The 20,935-nt window shown below is 50.4% G+C and overlaps 2 protein-coding genes and 1 pseudogene across 6 annotated transcripts in view; 2 read left to right on the top strand and 1 right to left on the bottom strand.

The window, feature by feature from the left end:
• Window positions 1-15,339, bottom strand: part of SPRYD3 (SPRY domain containing 3) — a 37,294-nt gene extending 21,955 nt beyond the window's left edge. Inside the window, exons 1-3 of one of the 4 annotated variants that reach the window (XM_060195299.1) lie at window positions 5,816-5,900; window positions 3,269-3,458; window positions 2,308-2,454 (exon numbers count right to left, since the gene is read on the bottom strand). In XM_060195299.1, coding sequence (XP_060051282.1) covers window positions 2,308-2,444 — 137 coding nt within the window. In that variant the 5' untranslated portion in view covers window positions 2,445-2,454; window positions 3,269-3,458; window positions 5,816-5,900. Of the gene's footprint in view, window positions 1-2,307; window positions 2,455-3,268; window positions 3,459-5,040; window positions 5,117-5,815; window positions 5,964-15,246 lie in introns of those variants that run through there. The other 3 variants (XM_060195298.1, XM_007518197.3, XM_060195300.1) reach the window with 3 other exon arrangements.
• On the top strand, window positions 9,681-10,590 carry LOC132539508 (alpha-ketoglutarate dehydrogenase component 4-like; annotated as a pseudogene).
• Window positions 14,384-18,736, top strand: IGFBP6 (insulin like growth factor binding protein 6). Of its 2 annotated transcripts, none has more exons than XM_060195301.1 (4): window positions 14,384-14,831; window positions 16,550-16,695; window positions 16,873-16,992; window positions 18,477-18,736. In XM_060195301.1, exons 1-4 carry the CDS (start codon window positions 14,483-14,485, stop codon window positions 18,579-18,581), a joined length of 720 nt encoding a protein of 239 aa, XP_060051284.1. In that variant the 5' UTR covers window positions 14,384-14,482; the 3' UTR covers window positions 18,582-18,736. The 2 variants fall into 2 exon arrangements, with proteins under 2 accessions (XP_060051284.1, XP_007518372.2); XM_007518310.3 differs by having other exon boundaries at window positions 14,406-14,801.
• The last annotated feature ends 2,199 nt before the right edge of the window (window positions 18,737-20,935 follow it).

Raw genomic sequence — 20,935 nt, 5'->3', positions numbered from 1 at the left:
AGAATTTGGGTGGGGTGCTAGTCAGTAAAGAAACAGAAAACAAACATAGACAAGCCAAAGAGTTGGGAGGTAGTGGGAGGGGTGCACTGAGGAGTCCTATCCTTCCCAAAAAAGGAAGTACAGAGCCTTGACAGGGCTGGTCTTTACCAAACCCAACCAGAGACACCACCAGACACAAACCTAGACACTCCACAAACCCTGACAACGTACTTGGGCAGCTCTGACAACCCCAGCAGCCTCACATCTCTGGTAGGACAGCTTCGCAGAGGGAGTGCAGGGCAAAGCGATGCACACTGTTCTACTCAGAAGGGTCTCTTCAGATTTAGGAGGTAGTTCACCTGGTAGAGCGCACACTCCCAAGGGCAGGGAATGGGGCTTGAGCCCAAGGCACTAAGGAGCCCTTGGGTGGCACCACAAGAGCTTCATAAATGGTGGGGTGACGTTCTCTCTGTCTCAATCTCACGCTTTCCCTCTCTGTCTCTATCTGAAATTAAGAAAGTCCACTGGAAACCAGAGTCATGCCGGGGCTGCCTGATGGCGGTGCATCCAGTTAAACGCACACATGGTACCAAGAACAAGGACCCAGCTTTAAGCCCCCAACCCCCACCCACAGAGGGGAAGCTTCACGATCGATGAAGCAATGCTACTGGTGTGTGTGTGTGTCTCTCTCTCTCACTCTCGATCTCCCCCCCCCAATTTCTCTCTGTTCTATCAAATGAAAAAATATAAGAAATGGTTGAAAGCAACCCAGGTGTCCAACAACAGATGAGTGGCTGAGCAAGTTGTGGTATGTACATACAATGGAATACTACTCAGCTATTAAAAATGGTGATTTCAACATTTTCAGGCCATCTTGGATGGAGCTTGAAGAAATCACGTTAAGTGAGATAAGTCAGAAACAGAAGGATGAATATGGGATGATCTCACTCACAGGCATAAGCTGAAAAACAAGATCAGAAGTGAAAACACTAAGAAGAACTTGGACTGGAGTTGGTGTATTGCAGCAAAATAAAAGACTCTGGGATGGGTGAGGGGAAGGGTTCAGGTCCTGGAACATGATGACAGAGGACCTAGTAGGAGTTGTATTGTTATGTGGAAAACTGGGAAATGTTATGCATGTACAAACTATTATATTTACTGTCAACTGTAAGACATTAATCCCTCAATAAAAAATAATGCATATATATACATATATGTATATGTATAAAATAAATGAAACCATGTAGGTTTGACCATAAGAGAGAGAAAAAAGGCCCCTCCCTGGGCTCTTCACCAGCATCCCTTCCCAGTGAAGTGCAGACAGGTCTCTGCCTCTGAAAAGTCCTCTCTACCCAATCTCTGAGCTCTGGTGAAAAGAAAGATGTGCAGGGCCAGGTGGTGGCACATCTGGTTAATTGCACATATCACCCTATGCAAGGACCCAGGTTCAAGCTCCTGGTCCCCACCTGCAAGGGGAGATTTTGATGAGTGGTGATGCAGTGCTGCAGGTATCTCTCTGTCTTTCTCCCTCTCTTTTTTTTTTAAAGATTAATTAATTTATTTATTTATTTATGAGAAAGACAGGAGAGAGAGAAAGAACCAGACATCACTCTGGTATATGTGCTGCTGGGGATTGAACTCAGGACCTCATGCTTGAGAGTGCAATGCTTTATCCACTGTGCCACCTCCCCGACCACTCTCTCCATTTCCCCCTCCCCTCTCAATTTCTCTGTCTCTATCCAATAACAAATAATTAATTGGGAGTCGGGCAGTAGCGCAGCGGGATAAGCACAGGTGGCGCAAAGTGCAAGGACCGGGTAAGGATCCCGGTTCAAGCCCCCGGCTCCCCACCTGCAGGGAAGTCTCTTCACAGGCGGTGAAGCAGGTCTGCAGGTGTCTGTCTTTCTCTCCCCCTCTCTGTCTTCCCCTCCTCTCTCCATTTCTCTCTGTCCTATCCAACAATAATGACATCAATAACAACAACAATTACAGCAACAATAAAAAGACAACAAGGGGAACAAAAGGGAAAACAAATAACTTTTTTTAAACACTTTTTTTAAATTATCTTTATTTATTGGATAGAGACAGCCAGAAATCAAGAGGGGTGATAGAGAGGGAGAGAGACAGAGAGACGCCTGCAGCACTACACCACTCGCAAAGCTTTCCTCCCGCAGGTGGGGACCGAGGGCTTGAACCTGGATCTTTGCGCATTGTAATATGTATGCTCAAGCAGGTGCGCCACCACCCAGCCCCAATAAATAACATTTTTAAAAAAATAATAATTTAAAGAAAAGAAAAATGTGCAAGTGCTTCTTGCTCTGAACTCACCTCAGCGTGTCTCCATCTACGAGAATATGCTTGAACCTCTCCTGATATCGGAAAGCCCTGACTTCCCGAATTTCCCGGATCCTCCGGCGCCAATTTAGAAACCGGTAGTGCAGGTTGAGGTCATCCATCTTGTTCATGAGAACAAACCTGTCGTTGGGGGAAGAGGGTGGAGGAAGAAGCAGGGGCCTGAGCAAAGCACCACAGACGGTTTGGAATGTGGAGAAAGCAGTGGATCTGAGGCAGACGTCCTCATGCTTATCCTTTCATTCAACAAATATTTGCTGTGTGCTCCTGTGTGCACTGTTCTGGGTGCCAGCTGTGAACAAGATAGATGGGATTCCTTTTCTCACAGAGCTTCCTTCCCAGGGAGGGGGAGCATGACAGACAACAAACAGACTTGAGTGACGGAACAAAGAATCAAGGGACAGCAGCCAGGGTAAGGACGTGTCACCAAAATAGACCACAGGACTGGCATGTGTGCGGTCCCGAGTTCCAGCTCTGGTACTGCATATGCCAGAGCAATGCTATGGTTCTCTCTCTCTCTCTCTCGTTTTTTTTTTTTTTTTTTTCCTCCAGGGTTATTGCTGGGCTCGGTGCCTGCACCATGAATCCACTGCTCCTGGAGGCCATTTTTCCCCCTTTTTGTTGCAGCCTCGTTGCAGTAATTATTGCCATTGTTGACGTTGCTTTGTTGTTGGATAGGACAGAGAGAAATGGAGAGAGGAGGGGAAGACAGAGAGGGGGAGAGAAAGGTAGACACCTGCAGACCTGCTTCACCGCCCGTGAAGCGACTCCCCTGCAGGTGGGGAGCCGGGGGCTCGAACCGGGATCCTTACGCCGGTCCCTGCGCTTTGCGCCACATGCGCTTAACCCACTGCGCCACCGCCCGACTCCCTCTCTCTCTCTTGTTAATGAATGAATAAACCTAAATAAATAAATAGAAACTCAGGAGATAGCTCACCTGGTAAAACACACATTCTCTCACGCGTGAGCACCCAGGTTTGAGCCCCCAGCACCACATGGAAACACCTGCAGCAGTGAGTGCTTCAGGAATGGTGGAGTGGTATGGTTACTTTCTCTCTCTCCCTCACCCTCTGTGTCTGTGTCTCTTGTCTTTCTCTGTGTCTCTCTCTCACTCTCCCTCTCTGTATCTGAAATTGAAAGGGGAAAAAAGGGTCAATCAGGAGAGGCTGAATTACTTGTTATTATTATCCCCAGAGAGCATAAATAAAGATAAATAAAAATAAAGGAGCTGGGAGTCGGGTGGTAGCACAGTGGGTTAAGCACAAAGCCCAAGGACCGGCATAAGGATCCCGGTTCAAACCCCCGGCTCCCCACCTGCAGGGGAGTCACTTCACAGGCAGTGAAGCAGGTCTACAGGTGTCTGTCTTTCTCTCCCCTTCTCTGTCTTCCCCTCCTATCTCCATTTCTCTCTGTCCTATCTAACAACAACCACATCAATAACAACAACAATAAAACAACAAGGGCAACAAAAGGGAATAAATAAATAAATAATAAAGGAGCTGGCAAGACAGCATATTGGCTATGCAAAATACTTTAATGCCTGAGCTCTGAGCTCCCAGGTTCAATCACCATAAGCCAGAGCTGAGCAGTGCTCTGGTGTCTCCACCCCTACCCCCCCAACCCCCTACCCCTACCACCTCATTAAAAATAAACTGTGGTCTGGGAGGTGGCGCAGTGGATAAAGCACTGGACTCTCAAGCATGAGGTCCTGAGTTCAACCCCTGGCAGCACATGTGACGGAGTGATGTCTGGTTCTTTCTCTCTCCTCCTATCTTTCTCATTAATAAATAAACAAAATCTTTAAAAAGAAATAAAAATAAATCAATAAACTACATATATATTCTCTTTAAAAGGACGACAACTCTATTTGAAGAATACTTTGAATCTGGTGGATAGAGGGGCCAGGTGTTGGTGGCACACACAATACAAAGTAAAAGACCTGAACGAAGGTCAGGTTCAAGCCCTACTCCCCACCTGCTTCACAAGTGGTGAAACAGGTCTACAGGTGTCCATCTTTCTCTCTCCCTTGCTATCTCCTCTTCCCTCTCTGTTCTAGCCAATAAAACAGAGAGAAATGGTCACCAGTGACAATGGATTCATAGTGCCATAGTGCCAGCACCAAGCTCCAGCAATAATCCTGGAGGCAAAAAAAAAAAAAATTCTGGTGGACAGAGAAAAACTCTGAGAAGGTATGGTCTGAGTTGAGATGAGGAGGTAGGTTTGTGATGGGCCCCAAGAAAGAGCATTCCAGGCAGAGGTGAGCCAAGATGCAGGTCCTGGGAGGAAAAGGAGCCAGTATGGTGGAGAAGTAGAAGGTTAGGGCAGCTGGTGTATAGGGAATGTGAGGGAGGATGTAGGAAAGGAAGGGTGCGGGAAGGCAGGGATCAGGTGAAGACCCTACAAACCATGATGGAAAGAAGGCTGGATGCTGGGTGTGGGTTTTGAATGGAGGGTGCACCAAGTGACTCATGCAGCCGGGCTGCCTGAACGGTACAGCAGCACTGCAGGTGTCTCTCCTTCCTGTCTATCTCTCATGCTCTGTCCAAACAAACAAAACAACCAAAAAAAAAAGTTCATTGTGATTTTTTTTGTTGATCTATATCCTTAGATAATGCTGCCAACCATGCGTGATGCTCTCTTGGAGCTTTTCAAGGTGCCACCATCTGGTGCCAAGCCTCAAACCCTGGGCTTCACGCACATGCACATTACCTGGCTCAGGAATTTGGATTTTATTCCAACTGGAATAACCCCTGGAGAGTGTCAGTGCTGTGGTATCTCTCTTTCCCTCTCTCTCCCATCTGAAAAAAAGATGATTCGGAGCCATGAAGCCACGGTGACAACCGTGACAAAAAGCACCACTTGGGCTGCTAAGAGGCACAAGAGCAGAAGCAAAGAGCAATTAATGAGGCGGAGGGGTGCGGAGTAGCCCAGGTGGGAAAGGCGTCCTCTGAAGTGGCAGCAAAGAACATGGCGAGAATGACTGGGGGCTGATGGACGGAGGGATGGAGGGATGGACCGACGGAGGGATGGATAGATGGACCGACGGATGGGTGATTTTTTCCAGGCAGCTGAAAGTGACATGGTTAGGTGCTTTCCCTAGCCACTCCCAAATGCCCAGCGCTGGGTGCCCTCCAGGCCTGGTGGCGCTCTGCACACAGTAGGTGCTGAGCCAGCCTGGGTTCGAACCTCTGGCACCAATCGCACCCTCGCGGCCGGCACGTGGCCCAGCCTCCCGGGCTCTCCTCCAGGATGGACCCGGCGAGATGGGGCGTCCAGACGCAGGGGCGGCCGCCCACCCAGACCCCGGGGCCCCCTGCGGCCACGCCCAGACCCCCGGCGGACACCGGGGTCCCCAGGGAGGAAGGGCAGTGACCGGAGCACAAACCCCGCCCCCGACCCGAGCCCCCGCCCAGGACCCCCGCCCGCGCCTCAGGCTCCGGGGAGACCTCGGGCCTCCGGGACCCCGCCCCCGATCCCCGCCTACCGGGGCCGCCGCGTCCTCCTCATCCATAGGCCTCTCAGCTCCGCACACGAGCTCTTCGGTCGCCGCCACCACACACATCCGGGTCCCCGCCCTTCTACGTTTCCGCAACAGCCCGCCCCCTCCACCCGCCCTCACCAATCCTCAGTGGCCGGGGATGACGGGCATCGCCCGCAGCCTATAGGAGGACTCAGGCTGGGCCGGGGCGCGTCCCGGTAGACCCGGTACCTTAGCGCAGGGTCGGGTCTGGGGAGCCCGGAGCCGGGAGCCGGCTGGGTGGGAAGCGGCAACGTGGCGGCGCGGCCGCTGCTGACAGCGCCGTCAAGGGGCGGCTCCTGCGCGGGACCGGGCGGGCCGGGAGGTGACGCGGCTCCGCACACCCGAATCCTGCGAATCCTGCGGAGTGGACCCTCGGGGCCAACTGTGATGCTGAGAGCTTGAGAGGAGCGCGCTTATGAGCCACTTAGCAGTCACTTGGGTGAATGTCCCAGAGAGGGCGGGGGCCGCACTGAGCTGTCACCCTCTGCTTCGTATTCTCCCCTGCTCCGCTTCACGTCACCCTGGGTTCTGGGAAGGACCGGCCATTCCTGGAGGAAAGGGCTTCAGGTGCAAATAGCGGCAGCACGGCGTGTCACGCTGGTCGGAGCCAGGGTGATGCCGCTCAGGTAGATGGCACTTCAAGGGAAGTGAGGCCGGGCCATGATGGAGGGGTGTTTCCTGATTGTCATTCTGGAAAGAATTCTGCCCCCCTCCTCATTTTCTTCCCATCACTCAATCTCTCTTTTCCAAGTAGTGTTTTCCCTTTCTCTGCATTTTTACGCCATGTTGCTTACACCTTAAAAAAAAAAAATGTTTATTTTGGGTGGGGGTATAGCATAATGGTTATGCAAAGAGACTTTCATGCCTGAGGCTCTCAAGTCCCAGGTTCAATATCCCACACCGCCATAAGCCAGAGCTGAGCAGTGGTCTGGTTAAAAAAAAAAGTTTATTTTATTTTAATCAGAGAGATATATAGAGAAACACAGAGAGAAATACCACTGCTCAAGTCTAGTTTATGGTGGTGCTGGGGATTAAACCTGAGCCCCCAGAGCCTCAGGCATGAAAGTCTTTTGCAGAACCGTTATACTGCCTCCCCAGCCGTGTCTATACCTTATTTATACTGCATAATAACACTTCAGTTTTGAGGCCCAGGGAGATAGCATAATGGTTCCAGATCCCATAAAGCCTAAGGCTCCAAGGTCCCAGGTTTAAACACCCACCCTGAGTCTAACCACCTTAAGACAGAACTGAACAGTGTGCTGGTAAAAATAAAATAAAGAGGGAGTTGGGCGGTGGCGCAACCGGTTAAGCACAGGTGGCGCCAAGCGCAAGGACCGGCATAAGGATCCCGGTTGGAGCCCCCAGCTACCCACCTGCAGGGGAGTTAATTCACAGGTGGTGAAGCAGGTCTGCAGGTGTCTATCTTTCTCTCCCCTTCCTCTCTCCATTTCTCTCTGTCCTATCTAACAACGATGACAACAACAATAATAACTACAACAACAGTAAAAACAAACAAACAAACAAAAAAAGCCAAGGGCAACAAATGGGAAAAATAAACAAATAAATAAAATATAAATAAAATAAAGAGAAGGAAAAGGAGAGGGACATATGGAGGTAGCTAGCATGTTGAGTGGCTTAGAGGGGAAGAGAGGATTGAATCAGAAAAAGAAGGGGCAACTATGTATGAATGTGGACAGATAGTTGTAGAGAAGATGACTGGCCCATGTCTACAACTTCAGGGCAACTGTGGTGGATTGCAGTGGGGGGAGTGAAAATCCAGAACTCTGGTTGTGGGAATGGTGGGAATTCAAACACCTATCAACATGTAATTCTGTAATATAAAAATTAAAAAATATGCTCACATAAAAATAAAATATTTTTAAAAATATTTTGTATATGTATTATTGGATAGACATAGAGAAATTGAAAGGGGAAAGGGAAAAAGAGAGGGAAAGAGACAGAGAAGACACCTGCAGCCCTACTTCACCACTAGTGAAGTTTTCTCACTACAGGTGGGGACCAGGGACTTGAACCCAGGTCTTTGCACGCTGTAATGTGTGCACTTAACCAGGTGTTAAAATTTTTTAAATTGTATATATATTTTTTTAATTTTTTTATTTTCTTATTATCTTTATTTATTGGATAGAGACAGCCAGAAATCAAGAGGGTAATAGAGTGGGAGAGAGACACCTGCAGCACTGCTTCACCACTCACAAAGCTTTCCCCCCTGCAGATGGGGATCGAGGGCTCAAACCTGGGTCCTTGTGCATTGTAATACGTGCACTCAACGAGGTGTGCCACAACCTGGCCTAAGATTGTATTTATTTATGAGAAATATAGGATAGAGAAAGAACCAGACATCACTCTGGCACGTGTGCTGCCAGAGATTGAACTTGGGACCTCATGCTTGAGAATCCAAAGCTTTATCACTGTACTACCTCCCGGACCATAGAATTTTATTTCTTTATTGGATAAAAACAGACAGAATTTGCCAGGGAAGGGGGAGGTAGAGAGGGAGGGAAAGTGGTCCAGGAGGCAGCACAATAGATAAAGCACTGGACTCTCAAGCATGAGGTCCAGAGTTCAATCCCTGGTAGCACGTGTGCCAGAGTGATGCCTGGTTCTTTCTCTCTCCTCCTCTTATCTTTCTCATGAATAAATACATAAAATCTTTAAAAGAGAGAAAGAGAGAGGCCTGTAGAACTCCTTCACTGCTCATGAAGCTTCCCCCTGCAGGTGGGAATGGGGGCTTGAATTGAGGTCCTTACATATTACTACATGTGTACTCAGCTGGGTACAACACCACCCAGCCCATCTACCTACCTACCTATCTATCATCTATCTATTTATTTGTTTTTTGGACCCAGGGCCTTGTTCGTACATGATTTCACTGCTCTTTATTCAGACAGACAGACAGAGGCATCAGAGCACTAATGTTGCCTCCTGTGCTGTAGCCCCGCCCATGTTGAGTGCTGGGGCTCAGTCCCATAGGGTGAGCACAGCAGAGGAGGACCCTGCCCCTTGAGGTAACTGTGGCCCCAGTCCTGCCTCACCTCACTTCCCCTTAGTCCAGCTCAGACCCACAGATGAGAAACAGCCAGGGGGCTGTGGGGGAGTCCATCTGACCAGCTGGCCAAATCAGAGTGTACTTCCGGGGCCACTGTCCACAGGGCCCTATATCAGGGCAGGGGTACTCAGGTTCAGTGGGTGAGACGGTCTTTGAGGAGGAGAGAGTCACACCATCAGGACCCAGTGGAAGGCTGTGTATGAAGCAGATGGCAAGAAATGGGTTGGGGACAGACTGGGGTTACCCCAACTTAACCCAGTAAGTTACCAGACTTGTCATGACGTGGTCACCCAGCATTCTCTTTGGGCCTTTCTGTCTGTGACTGTGCCACCACTTATCTTTCTACAGATTCAAGCAGGTGGGCATAAGCCTTGGAGAACCGGCAGTGCGAGGGGTGCAGAGCAGGATGGAATGTGCAAGGGGAGGAAGTACCCGCAGAATTGATTTATGGATGGAAAAGCCCAAGTAGCAGCCCAAGCTATTTCACCTTTTCACAGCCCTGGCAGAAGCTGCCAGCAAGCTCTTCTCTAAAGCAGGGGTCTTACCGGGGCCCACACTCGACCCTGAGCAGCTCCCTCTGCCCTGCTCACGTCTGTCTCTGTCTGTAGGAGCCCCCTTAGCCAGACCCTAGCACTGACCCAAGCACTCTGCACTGTCATGGTGGCCCCACTGCTGAGGAGGTGCCCAGCTTAGACTACCGGGGAAACCATAGGACGGTAGTGGTGTCGTGGGAGGGGAGGAGAGGAAGCTTGAGAAGGAAGTGGTAAATGGGACAGGCTAGGGGCTCGGTGGTGGCCTACCTGGTTGAGTGCAGGTTATAATGTTCAAGGAGCCAGGTTCAAGCCCCTGATCTCCATCTGCAGGGAGAAAGCTTTGCAAGCTTCAAAGTAGTGTTGCAGGTATCTCTATTTCTTCCTCTCTACCCCTTCCCTCTCGATTTCAATTAAGTAAATAGAAAAAATTAATTAAAAAATTAAATCTTGGTTATCACTGCTGCACTTGTGCATGCCGGAAGCTGCCCCTTCTTGGGGGGGAGGGCAGGTCATGATGGGCAGCAAGATGGCGTCTGCCAGCAGGGTCGTTCAGGTAGTCAAGCCACATACTCCATGAATAAGGTTTCCTGACAGAAGAGACAATCCTAAACCCAACGTGTCAGAACTTTGGGAGCAGCAGGACTGCCATCTCACTCTTCAATTTCACAGCATCTAAGGGAAGTAAAACATGTGACTGGTTGATGCATCAGGGCCCACCAGACACGGCAGAAATACTAAAAACATTAGTTCAGAAATACAGAAGGAAACTTGTGTCTCAACAAGAAATGGATTATATCCAACGTGGAGGCCCAGAATAATCAGTGACATCGTGGCTGCTGTTTGTCATCAGACAAAAGAACAGTCTATCATAAAGGACTTCCAAAATGACAAATTGTACATTAAGCAACTTTAATAAATACTCTGTAAAAAGAAAATATAGGACATTTAGAAGGACACTTGTACCTCCTAATTTATGTATCTTGGTCAGCTCATCCACAAGTTTACCTAATTGTTTATGTACTTCATACTTATTAAAGTGTGCATTTATAAAAAAAATTAAATCTTAAAAAATTAGAATGGAGGGAGTCAGGCGGTTAAACGCAAGGACCTGCATGAGGATCCCGGTTAGACCCTGGCTCCCCACCCGAAAGGGGGTCACTTCACGGGCGGTGAAGCAGGTCTGCAGGTGTCTATCTTTCTCTCCCCCTCTGTCTTCCCCTCCTCTCCATTTCTCTCTGTTCTATCCAACAATGACAACATCAGTAACTACAACAATAAAACAACAAGGGCAACAAATGGGAAAATAAATAAATATTTTTTTAAAAAATAATGACAACAAAATGAGGGGAGGGGAGAGAACGGCCTCCAGGAGCAGTGGATTCGTAGTATAGGCACCGAGCCCCAGAGATAACCCTGGAGGCAAAAAGAAAAGAAAACAAAACAAAACATAAGAATGGGCTGGGGGGATGGATCAACCTGCCAACATATATGTCCAGTGGAGAAGCAATTGCAGAAGCCAAACCTTTCACCTTCTGCACTCCATAAAGAATTTTGGTCCATATTCCCAGAGGGATAAATAGAGAAATTTCCAATGAAGGAAATGGGACATGGAGCTCTGGTGGTGGGAACTGTGTGGAATTGTACCCCTGTTATCGTACAGTCTTGTTACTCATCATTAAATCACTAATAAATAAATAATAATTGGGACAGGCCAGCAGAATTTGAGGCTTTTCTACAATATAACCTTCAAAGGAGGAATAAAGACACGTAGGAAAAGCTGCACAGTTAAAGGGGGGAGGCAGGAGGAGGTAGCTCACCTGTGGTAAAGCCACAGGCCTCACCATGCCCAAGGCCCTTTGTTCAAGCTTCACTAACTAGACTACCATACTTACACATAGTTACTTTTGGTCTTACTCACTCAAAGCATTCCCAAGTACCAGGTTGCCACCAGTGTCCCCCTAGTCCTCTTCTTCAGTGTTATTTCATATTTTTGTAATTTGGTTAAACTTTTTGTAAAAATACATATTTATTTATTTATTTATTTCCTTTTGTTGCCCTTGTTTTTTTTGTTTTTTTTTTAAAGATTTTATTTATTTATGAGAAAGATAGGAGGAGAGAGAAAGAACCAGACATCACTCTGGCACATGTGCTGCCGGGGATCGAACTTGGGACCTCATGCTTGAGAGTCCAAAGCTTTATCACTGCGCCACCTCCCGGACCACAATTGTTGTTTTATTGTTGTAGTTTATTACTGTGGTTATTGATATCGTTGTCGGATAGGACAGAGAGAAATGGAGAGAGGAGGAGAAGACAGAGAGGGAGAAAGACAGACACCTGCAGACCTGCTTCACTGCTTGTGAAGCGACTCCCCTGCAGGTGGGGAGCCGGGGGCTGGAACTGGAATCCTTCCACTGGTCCTTGCGCTTCGTGCCACATGCTCTTAACCTGCTGTGCTACCGCCCGACTCCCCAAACTTTTTTTTTTTTTTTTTTTTTTTTTGAGAGAGAGGTGCAGAGAGAGAGATAGAAACACCAGAGCACTGCTCAGCTCTGGCTTATGGTGGTGCAGGGGATTGAACCTGGAACTTTAGAGTCTCAAGCATGAGAGTCTGTTTGCTTAATCATTATGCTATCTCGCCAGCCCAACAAACTTTTTTTTTAACCCAAATTATTTTGGGTTTTTTTGTTGTTGTTGTTGTTTTTTATCTTTTTTTATTCCCTTTTGTTGCCCTTGTTGTTTTATTGTTGTAGTTGTTGTTGATCTCATTGTTGTTGGATAGGACAGAGAGAAATGGAGAGAGGAGGGGAAGACAAAGAAGGGGAGAGAAAGATAGACACCTGCAGTCCTGTTTCACCGCTTGTGAAGCGATTCCCGTGCAGGTGGGGAGCCGGGGGCTCGAACCGGGATCCTTACACTGGTCCTTGTGCTTAGCGCCACCTGCGCTTAACCCGCTGTGCTACCGCCCGACTCCCTATTTTGTTTTGTTTTTTGTTTGTTTGTTTTTTTATTTTATTTATTTATTCCCTTTTGTTGCCCTTGTTGTTTTATTGTTGTGGTTATTATTGTTGTTGTCGTTGTTGGATAGGACAGAGAGAAATGGAGAGAGGAGGGGAAGACAGAGAGGAGGAGAGAAAGATAGACACCTGCAGACCTGCTTCACCACTGTGAAGCGACTCCCCTGCAGGTGGGGAGCCAGGGGCTCGAACCGGGATCCTTATGCCGGTCCTTGTGCTTTGCGCCACCTGCGCTTAACCCACTGCACTACAGCCCGACTCCCTATTTTGTTTTTTTTTATCCAGAGCGCTATTCAGCTCTGGCTTATGGTGGTGCTAGGGTCTGAACCTGGGATCAGGTTTAAGAATGGAAGTCTTTCTGCATAACCTGTCTTCCCAGCCCCCATCCCACCTTTTCATAGGACCTGCTGGAGTTCAGGACAAAAGTCCTCACAGGAACCATACACAGGACAAAATCAACAGTGCTGAGGGTTTGGGGACAGGAACAGGGCTCTCCACCCTCGGGTCAGAACGTGGGCCAGGAGGTCACAGAGCTTCTGATGGTGGAGGGGTGGGGGAGAGTACCCCCTGCCTGTTCATTCTGCTTGGGCTACTGGGAAACAGTGTTCCCCACATGCTTGTCCAAAGGGTGGGAGGGGGGCAGTTTGAGGATAGAGATTCTTTTACTTTTATATTTAGCTAAAAGTGTAAAAATTCCTTGCTGACATTCTTGCTTAGAGACTTAGAATTTAAACTTAGTCATTGGCCTGAGCCCTTGTTTTAGGAAAAAATGAGATGGACCTTGTTGCATAACACAGACTTGGGGGCTGGCGTGGAGGGGGATGTTGTGGGCTGCGGTTACTCTCCAGTTACTCTCCTCCCTCTAGGAAGGCAGGGGACTGGAGAGCTTGGCAGGGACTGGGGCTGGCCTCTGCCTGGGAAGTGTAACCACAGCGGCTCCCAGACCAATCACCTTCCAGTGTCCCCCAGCCTGGTGGGACCCTAGTGGACAACAGGAAGTGGGGTTGGGCGCAAGTGGGGTGCAGATTCCAGAAAAGACATGGAATGGTGGGATGGATGCGTGAGCTGACCTCAGTGAGAGACAGGGATGACTTCAAGAGCACAGAGTATGGGTTTCTTTGTTGGTCTGTCTTGTTTTTTCCCAGAACACTGCTCAGCTCTGGTTTCTGGTAGTGCTGGGGATTGAACCCATGACCTGGATCCTCAATCATGAAAGTCTTTTTGCATGGCCATTATGCTACCACCCCGACCCTGGATTCCTCTGACTTTTATCATTCCTTCCCCACAATGTCACCTGGGCCCTGCTTCCCAGTGTCCAGCTAGTTCTCATCTTGCCCCACAGAATTAGGGGCTCCGCTTCCCGCTTCCCGCTTCACGCTTCCTTCCCCTCTCCCTGGTCTATCCCACCAGTGCTTGGTGCCCCAAGCCAGCCTTATCCACCACCACCTGGGATCTCTCTCTCTCTCTCTTTCTCTCTTTATTGGCCCACAAGCTTAACAGGACTGTCCCCATCCTTCTGGCTGATGACTAGACCCTCATTTGCCCACTCCCTACAGGGCCCCGAATTCAGCTCACCCCCTAACCCCCCACCTACACAGGAGAACAGTACTGGAAGCTTCCCCCCTTCTTTGCCACTCCTGGGTTCCCCTCCTCCCCACCCTCCCCACCCTGCGGTGCCTCCTCCAGCGGCCAGCCAGCTCCCAGATTCTGGGCGAGGTTCCCGGGAACAAAGCAAGAAAAAAAAAAATCAGAGCAATTTGGGAAACAGACACTGGAAAGGGAGGGGGGAAGAGAGAAAAATGGGGAGGACCCAGGTTTTTTTTTTTTTTTTTTGGTGGGGGGACTCTGCAGTCCCACCCAGTTTAGCTAATGCCGCATCTTCCTCCCCACCCCAGCCCCCCTCCACCTGGCTCTCCAAGAGCCCAGCCCCTGACCGGCGGCTACTTAAAGCCGAGGGGCGGGCGAGCGGCAGCTGCGCCGACGGCTCTCGGCGGAGTGGACGGGGCGAGTGCGGACCATGACTCCGCCGCTGCTGCTGCTGCTGCTCTCGCTGCTGCTCGCCGCCCGCCCGGGGGGCACCTCTGCACGGTGCACCGGCTGCGGCCAGGGAGCGGCGGCCGAGTGCCCAGGGGGCTGCCTGCAGGAGCGGAATGGGGGGCCTCCGGAGGAGGGCTGTGCGGAAGCTGGGGGCTGTCTCAGGAAGGAGGGGCAGCCCTGCGGGGTCTACTTGGCTCAGTGCGCCCCAGGACTTCAGTGCCGGCCCCCCGAGGACGAGCTGCCCCTGCAGGCGCTGCTGCAGGGCCGGGGTCGCTGTCGCCGTGCGCGCGCGCCCTCGGGTGAGTCGGCGCCCAGCTCCCGGGCCCGGGGTGGGTCCCAGGCGCCTCCTTCTCCCAAGCCTGGTGGGCAGCCCGGGGTGGGGGTGCAGAGACAAGCGCGAGGAGCCTCTGAAAGGCCGCGGGGGGGGGGGTGTGAACACGGGGGAGGGGTGGTGCTAAGCCAGGGAGTTCTCAATTTTCGTTTTTGTCCCCTCGATTTTCTCTCCAGGGGATAGACGGGGTAGTGATACCGGAGGTTATGCCCCAGCGATCCACTCCCTTTAGCAGCAGACACCCCTCCCCACCCCGCTTCCAAGCGGGAGAAAGGACCCCAGATGTTTCCAGCTTCCACCTGGAGAAAGGAGAGCGGGAACACCCCCCCACACCCCCCTCCACCCACACCATCTCCCAGATCCTGCAGTCTGAGCCGTCCCTCTCTAAGGCCAGGGCTTTCAAAGCTCCTGACCTCGGGGTGTAGAGCAGAAGACACCCCACGTGCAGCTGTTTCATCCTAGACGTGGTCAAGAGGCAGATCCCGAGGACCCCGGGGAGGTTCCTGACAGATGTGGGAGAAGAAAAGCCTTGTCAAGTCAGGGTCTTTACCCTCCAGCCACCCCCACTCCACCCTGCCGGGAGTAGAATAGGAGGCTGAGTCACTGGGTGGGGGGACAGAAGTGAGTCAGAGTTCATAAGCTGGGGGGCCAGCAGGGAGTTGGGGAGGGCAGGAAATGCGGGCAGCTCCCACCCTAGAGGCATTCAAACTCTTGGCTTCTTCCATGGACAGGGATGGCAAATTAATTTGGAAATTCTTCCAGTCCCAAATGCCTAGGTCCAGGCTTCCAGGGGTTCTACCAGAAGGGGTGGTCTTTGTGGGTCAGAGGAGGGTCACTGAAGGCAATGAGGGGAAGGTCCGAGGAGTGTGAAGGAAGAAAACTCAGCCTCTGGACTACAGGGAAATGGCTTTTGGGCTGTAAATAGTGATCAGATGGGCGCTAAGACCTAGGTTTAATGCTTGGGGGTCTGTGCTTAGAGGGCTTGGAGAGGGAACAAGGGTCCCTACACAAGGTCCAATTGTATAAGCTGGGGCTAATTCCAAGATTCTCTCTCTCTCTCTTCCTTGCCTTTTCCTCACTTGGACTGGTTTCCTCACCCGCCCCCTCCCAGTTCTGAGCTCTCCCAGCCCTTCCACCCCCATGCTCCACAGGGGAAACTACTGCTCAACAGCTGGAAGCCCCTGGCTCCCAGTACCTTAGCAACCTCCTCCCTGCCCATCCTGGTTACGGGCCGAATCCCACACGCTCTGGGGGCCATTGGGGACTAGGAGAGTGAGGGCTGAGGCTCAGGTCTGGGAGGGGTAGGCTGAGTCACAGTAGGGTCACAGCAGGGGCACACATTCCACTTGGGTCCCTGCTGACCCCCTCCCACTTCTGTGTGACTGTTCTGCACCGGCTCCCTGGCTTGGCGCGCCCCCTGCTGGCCGCTACTGGAACAGCCCTCCAGTCAGCTCCCCCCCCCCCCCCCATCCAGTTCAAGGTCTCCTAATGTTTTCCAAAATGTTTCTCCCTTATATATCCTAAAACTAGCTTGGGGATAGTTTCAAGAATGATTACAATAATGTATTATACACTTTTCAGAGAAGGAAATATAACCACTAGTCAGAGAAAGGAGCTGAGACCAAGAGAAGGTAACAGTGGGGTCAGGTATACCCCCTTCTCTGATCTCTGACAACTTTCTCCCCCTCCTCTGCACCCCTCTACACACCCCTGTAGCTGCAGGAGACACTCCTAAGGAGAGCAGACCCCGACCAGGGGCCACTCGCCCACAGGACGGGAACCGCAGAGACCCACAGAGGAACCCAGGGGTCTCTGCCACTCTCACCCGGCCCAGTTCTGGGGGAGTTCCAGATGCAGAGATGGTATGTTTGGAGCTCCACAGAGCAGGAGGGGTGGGGCACCCTGGAGACCCTTCATCAGAGCCTTCTCCCATGGGCTGGGAAGTGGCTCCAGATGTGGGTGGGTGCCAGCAGTCTGTGCCCTACAGCAAGGTGGAAGCCCTCCGAACCATCCTGAGCCGCCTGCTCCCCTCCCTGCAGGGTCCATGCCGCAAACACCTGGATTCAGTGCTGCAGCAGCTCCAGACCCAGGTCTACCGAGGGTCTCACACCCTCTATGTGCCCAACTGTGACCATCAGGGCTTCTACCGGAAGCGACAGGTGGGGCCCCTTTTCTCCTCTTGCTCCATCTGGTGCAGGGCTCCAGTAAGGGGTTGGGAAGGTGAAGGGTGCTTACAAAGCTGCATAAGATAACACATTGCCCTTGGGGCTCCGAGATAGTTCGCTGGGTGAAGTGAACACTTTGCCCTGTTCGAGGACATGGGATCAAGTCTCTGAGTCACATGGGAACAATACACAAAGGAGAACTTCATGGGCAGTGGAGCAGTGCTGTGGTGTAACTTCTCTTTCTCCCTCTTCATCTCTTGCCTTCTGTCTAGAAAGAAAAAAAAAGAAAGAAAGAAAGAAAGAGAGAGAGAGAGAGAGAGTCTACTGGGAGTGTTGGGATTGTGCTGATGCCCCAGTAAAGCTCTGGTGGAAAAAAAAACTGTGTCTGTATGTGTGTGTGTGTGTGTGTGTGTGTGAGAGAGAGAGAGAGAGAGAGAGAGAGAGAGAGAGCCTCTTCTTGCCTTTAGGATTCCTCCAACCTAAGAATAGCCAACTCCACACAGCAGCTGGGTCCTTAGACCACCAGGGGAAGCTCACTGACCTGAGTGCACCAGGCTCACCTAAACGTGTCTCTGCACAGCTTCTGATGGGCATGGGCATGGGGGTGGTCTGGGATCGGGCATGAGAGTCTCTGTCTCTAATCAGGTTCCAAGCCTTGGAACAGCATTTGGGTTAGGGTTGGGGTTAGGGTTGGGGTTGGGGTTGGGGTTGGGGTTGGGGTTAGGGTTGGGTTAAGAATACTGTTTTGGCCTAGAAAAACAGACACAATTAATTATTTTATTTTATTTTATTTTATTTTATTTTATTTTACCAGAGCACTGCTCAGCTCTGTCTTATGGTGGTGCAGGTGATTGAACCTTGGATTTTGGAGATTCTGGCATGAGAGTCTCTTTGCTTAACATTATGAAATCTACCCTCCGCCCAACACTATTTACTTGTTTTTATTTTATTTTATTCCTTGTTGTCACTGGGGCTTCACTGCTCCAGGCACACTTTTTTTCAGATAGAAAGACAAAGGCAGGCTGGACAGTGGTGTACCTGTTTAAATACACACTTTACCATGCACAGGGATCTGGGTTCAAGCCTGCAAGGAAGCTTCATAAATATGCAGTGTTCCTGGTGTCTCTTTCTCTCTTCATCTCTTCTCATCTTCTCTCTTCCCATGAAAATTAATTAAAATAATAAACATTTTTAAAAGAAAGAGAGAGACATACTGAGGAGCAGAGAGAAAGACACTATAGCACCGAAGCTCCCTCTAGTGTAATGGGAGCCTGGAGGATTGAACCTGGGTCATGTGCATGGCACAGGGGTCACACTCTCCAGGTGGGCTGCCAGCCCAGAATGGGCACAATTTAGCGAGTCAGGACTATCTGTACCTCTTGGGTGTTTCCACACAGTGGGACGCAGGGCTCCCGTCTCTCCTGCTGGACACCTCAAACCCGCATCTCTGATCCTTATCTCTCTCCTTCTCTCCCTAGTGTCGCTCCTCCCAGGGGCAGCGTCGAGGCCCCTGCTGGTGCGTGGATCGGATGGGGGCTCCTGACAGCGATGGGTGCGGTGGACCTGCCGGGAGCAGTGGCTGAGGCTGGGTGGGAAGATGTGGGGCTGTGGTCTCGGGGCTTCACACCCCACCATCACGCCCTGCCCTGGTGTCTCCTCTCCCCTGCACCTCGCACATGGAAGGGCTGGGGCCTTGGCTTGGGGTGGCAATAAAGCTGTGTTGCGGGTTTCTGGCCTACATCATTGTGTCCGTCCATCTTCACATCTCCAGAGCCTGTAACACTCTCTCTGTCTAGTCTCATTCCAGCCCCAGCCCTAGCCGTTCTCCTGGACTTGGGCCCACACCCAGGCCTTCCTACCGCACTTAGCAGGAAGGAAGCTGCTCCAGCAGAGGCTCCAACCCCCAGGAGGGGGCTGGGGCAGGGCGAAGCTGAGGTCATGGCTGTGACTTGGCCTATAACATTGAATTATATATATATATATATGTATATATATATATATATATATATATATATATATATATATTGATTCCCTTTTGTTGCCCTTGTTTTATTGTTGTAGTTATTATTGTCATTGTTGTTGGATAGAACAGAGAGAAATGGAGATAGGAGGGGGAGACAGAGAGGGGGAGAGAAAGGTAGATACCTGAAGACCTGCTTCACCGCTTGTGAAGCCACTCCCCTGCAGGTGGGGAGTCAGGGGCTCAAACTGGGATCCTTATACCAGTCCTTGTGCTTTGCGCCACATGCGCTTAACCCGCTGCGCTGCTGTCCCACTTGCTTTTTTTTTTTTTTTTTTTAACCAAAGCACTGGTGGTGCGAGGGATTGAACCTGGGACTTTGGAGCCTCAGGCACAAGAGTCTCTTTGCATAACCATTACGCTACCTACCCCAACCCTAACATCTTTGGACACAGGAGGAGAGGAAGGCTTAATAGTTAATTTGCATCAGCAACCCTGCAGAGAGGAACTCTCAAAGCACTTTTTCAGGGGCGGGCAGTAGCACAGCCAGTAAGTAAACATGGCGCAATGCACAAGAACTGGCATAAGGATCCCGGTTTGAGCCCCCTGCAGGGGGTCACTTCACAAACAGTGAGGCAGGTCTGCAGGTGTCTGTCTTTCTGTCTTCCCGTCCTCTCTCCATTTCTCTCTGTCTTATCCAATTACAATGACAGCAACAACAACAACAACGATAAACAACAAGGGCAACAAACGGGGAAAAAATAGCCTCCAGGAGCAATGGATTCATTGTGCAGGTACCAAGCCCCAGCAATAAACCTGGAGGAAAAAAAAAAAAAGCACATCTTCCTCTGTGACTATTTCCTTTTATTAAATTTTTAAAATGTTATTTATTTATTTATTATTAGATAGGTACAGAAATTGAGAGGGGAGGAGGAGAGGAGAGAGACAGAGAGATACCTGCAGCTCTGCTTAACCACTCATGAAGCTTTCCCCCTGCAGGTGGGGAACCAGGGGCTTGAACCCAGGTACTTGCACTGTGTGCACTTAACCAGGTGCACCACCCCCTGGTCCCACTACTCTCTACTGAAAGGGGAAGGCAACTCTGTGTGTTGTGCTCCTACCATGGACTGACTGGCACTCTGACCAGACTTCACTTTGTGCTTACAAGCGCCCTGGGAGGTAGGAATTTTTGCCCTGTTTTTCAGAGAAAGAAACATGGCTTAAAGGATTTGGGTCTGGACTGGAGAGATAGCATGACTAGTTTATGCAAGACTTTCATGCCTGAGGCCTGGACCTTCCAGGTTCCTTCCTCAGGCATCACCTGAAACCTGAGCTGGTCAAAAAAAAGAGAGAGAAAAAAAATCAAACAGAACAACCAAACAGCTTGGTTCACTTGCCTGAAATTAAACATATAATAAATAATAGCGGGTAGGGTGACTTAAAACTAGATCCTTCTTGGGGGCTGGGCAGTAGCGCAGCGGGTTAAGCACACGTGGTGCAAAGTGCAAGGACCAGAGTAAGGATCCTGGTTCAAGCTCCCTGCAGGGGAGTCACTTCACAGGCGGTGAAGCAGGTCTGCATGTGTCTATCTTTCTCTCCCCCTCTCTGTCTTCCCCTCCTCTCTCCATTTCTCTCTGTCCTATCCAACAACAATAATATTATTAACAACAATGATAGACAACAAGGGCAACAAAAGGGAGAAAATGGCCTCCAGGAGCAGTGGATTCCTAGTGCAGGCACTGAGCCCCAGCAATAACCCTGGAAACAGATAGATAGATAGATAGATAAATAAATAAATAAAACTACATCCTTTTTCATGTGCCAGTATCTGGCATCCCTTTGGCACTGAAGAAGGAAGGGTCCGCTTGCCTGCACCCAGTCTCAGTTGGCGCAGTGAGAAACTGCCTTCCAGGGGCTGGCACCCAACACTTGCTGGAGAGCCACAGCACCATGGCCATCCTTCAGCCCATTCAGAAT

This window comes from Erinaceus europaeus, chromosome 7 (genome assembly GCF_950295315.1).
Source record: "Erinaceus europaeus chromosome 7, mEriEur2.1, whole genome shotgun sequence".
Taxonomy (NCBI): Eukaryota; Metazoa; Chordata; class Mammalia; order Eulipotyphla; family Erinaceidae; genus Erinaceus; species Erinaceus europaeus.
Note: the sequence above shows the minus strand (reverse complement) of the source record. Positions and strands in the feature narration are given on the sequence as shown.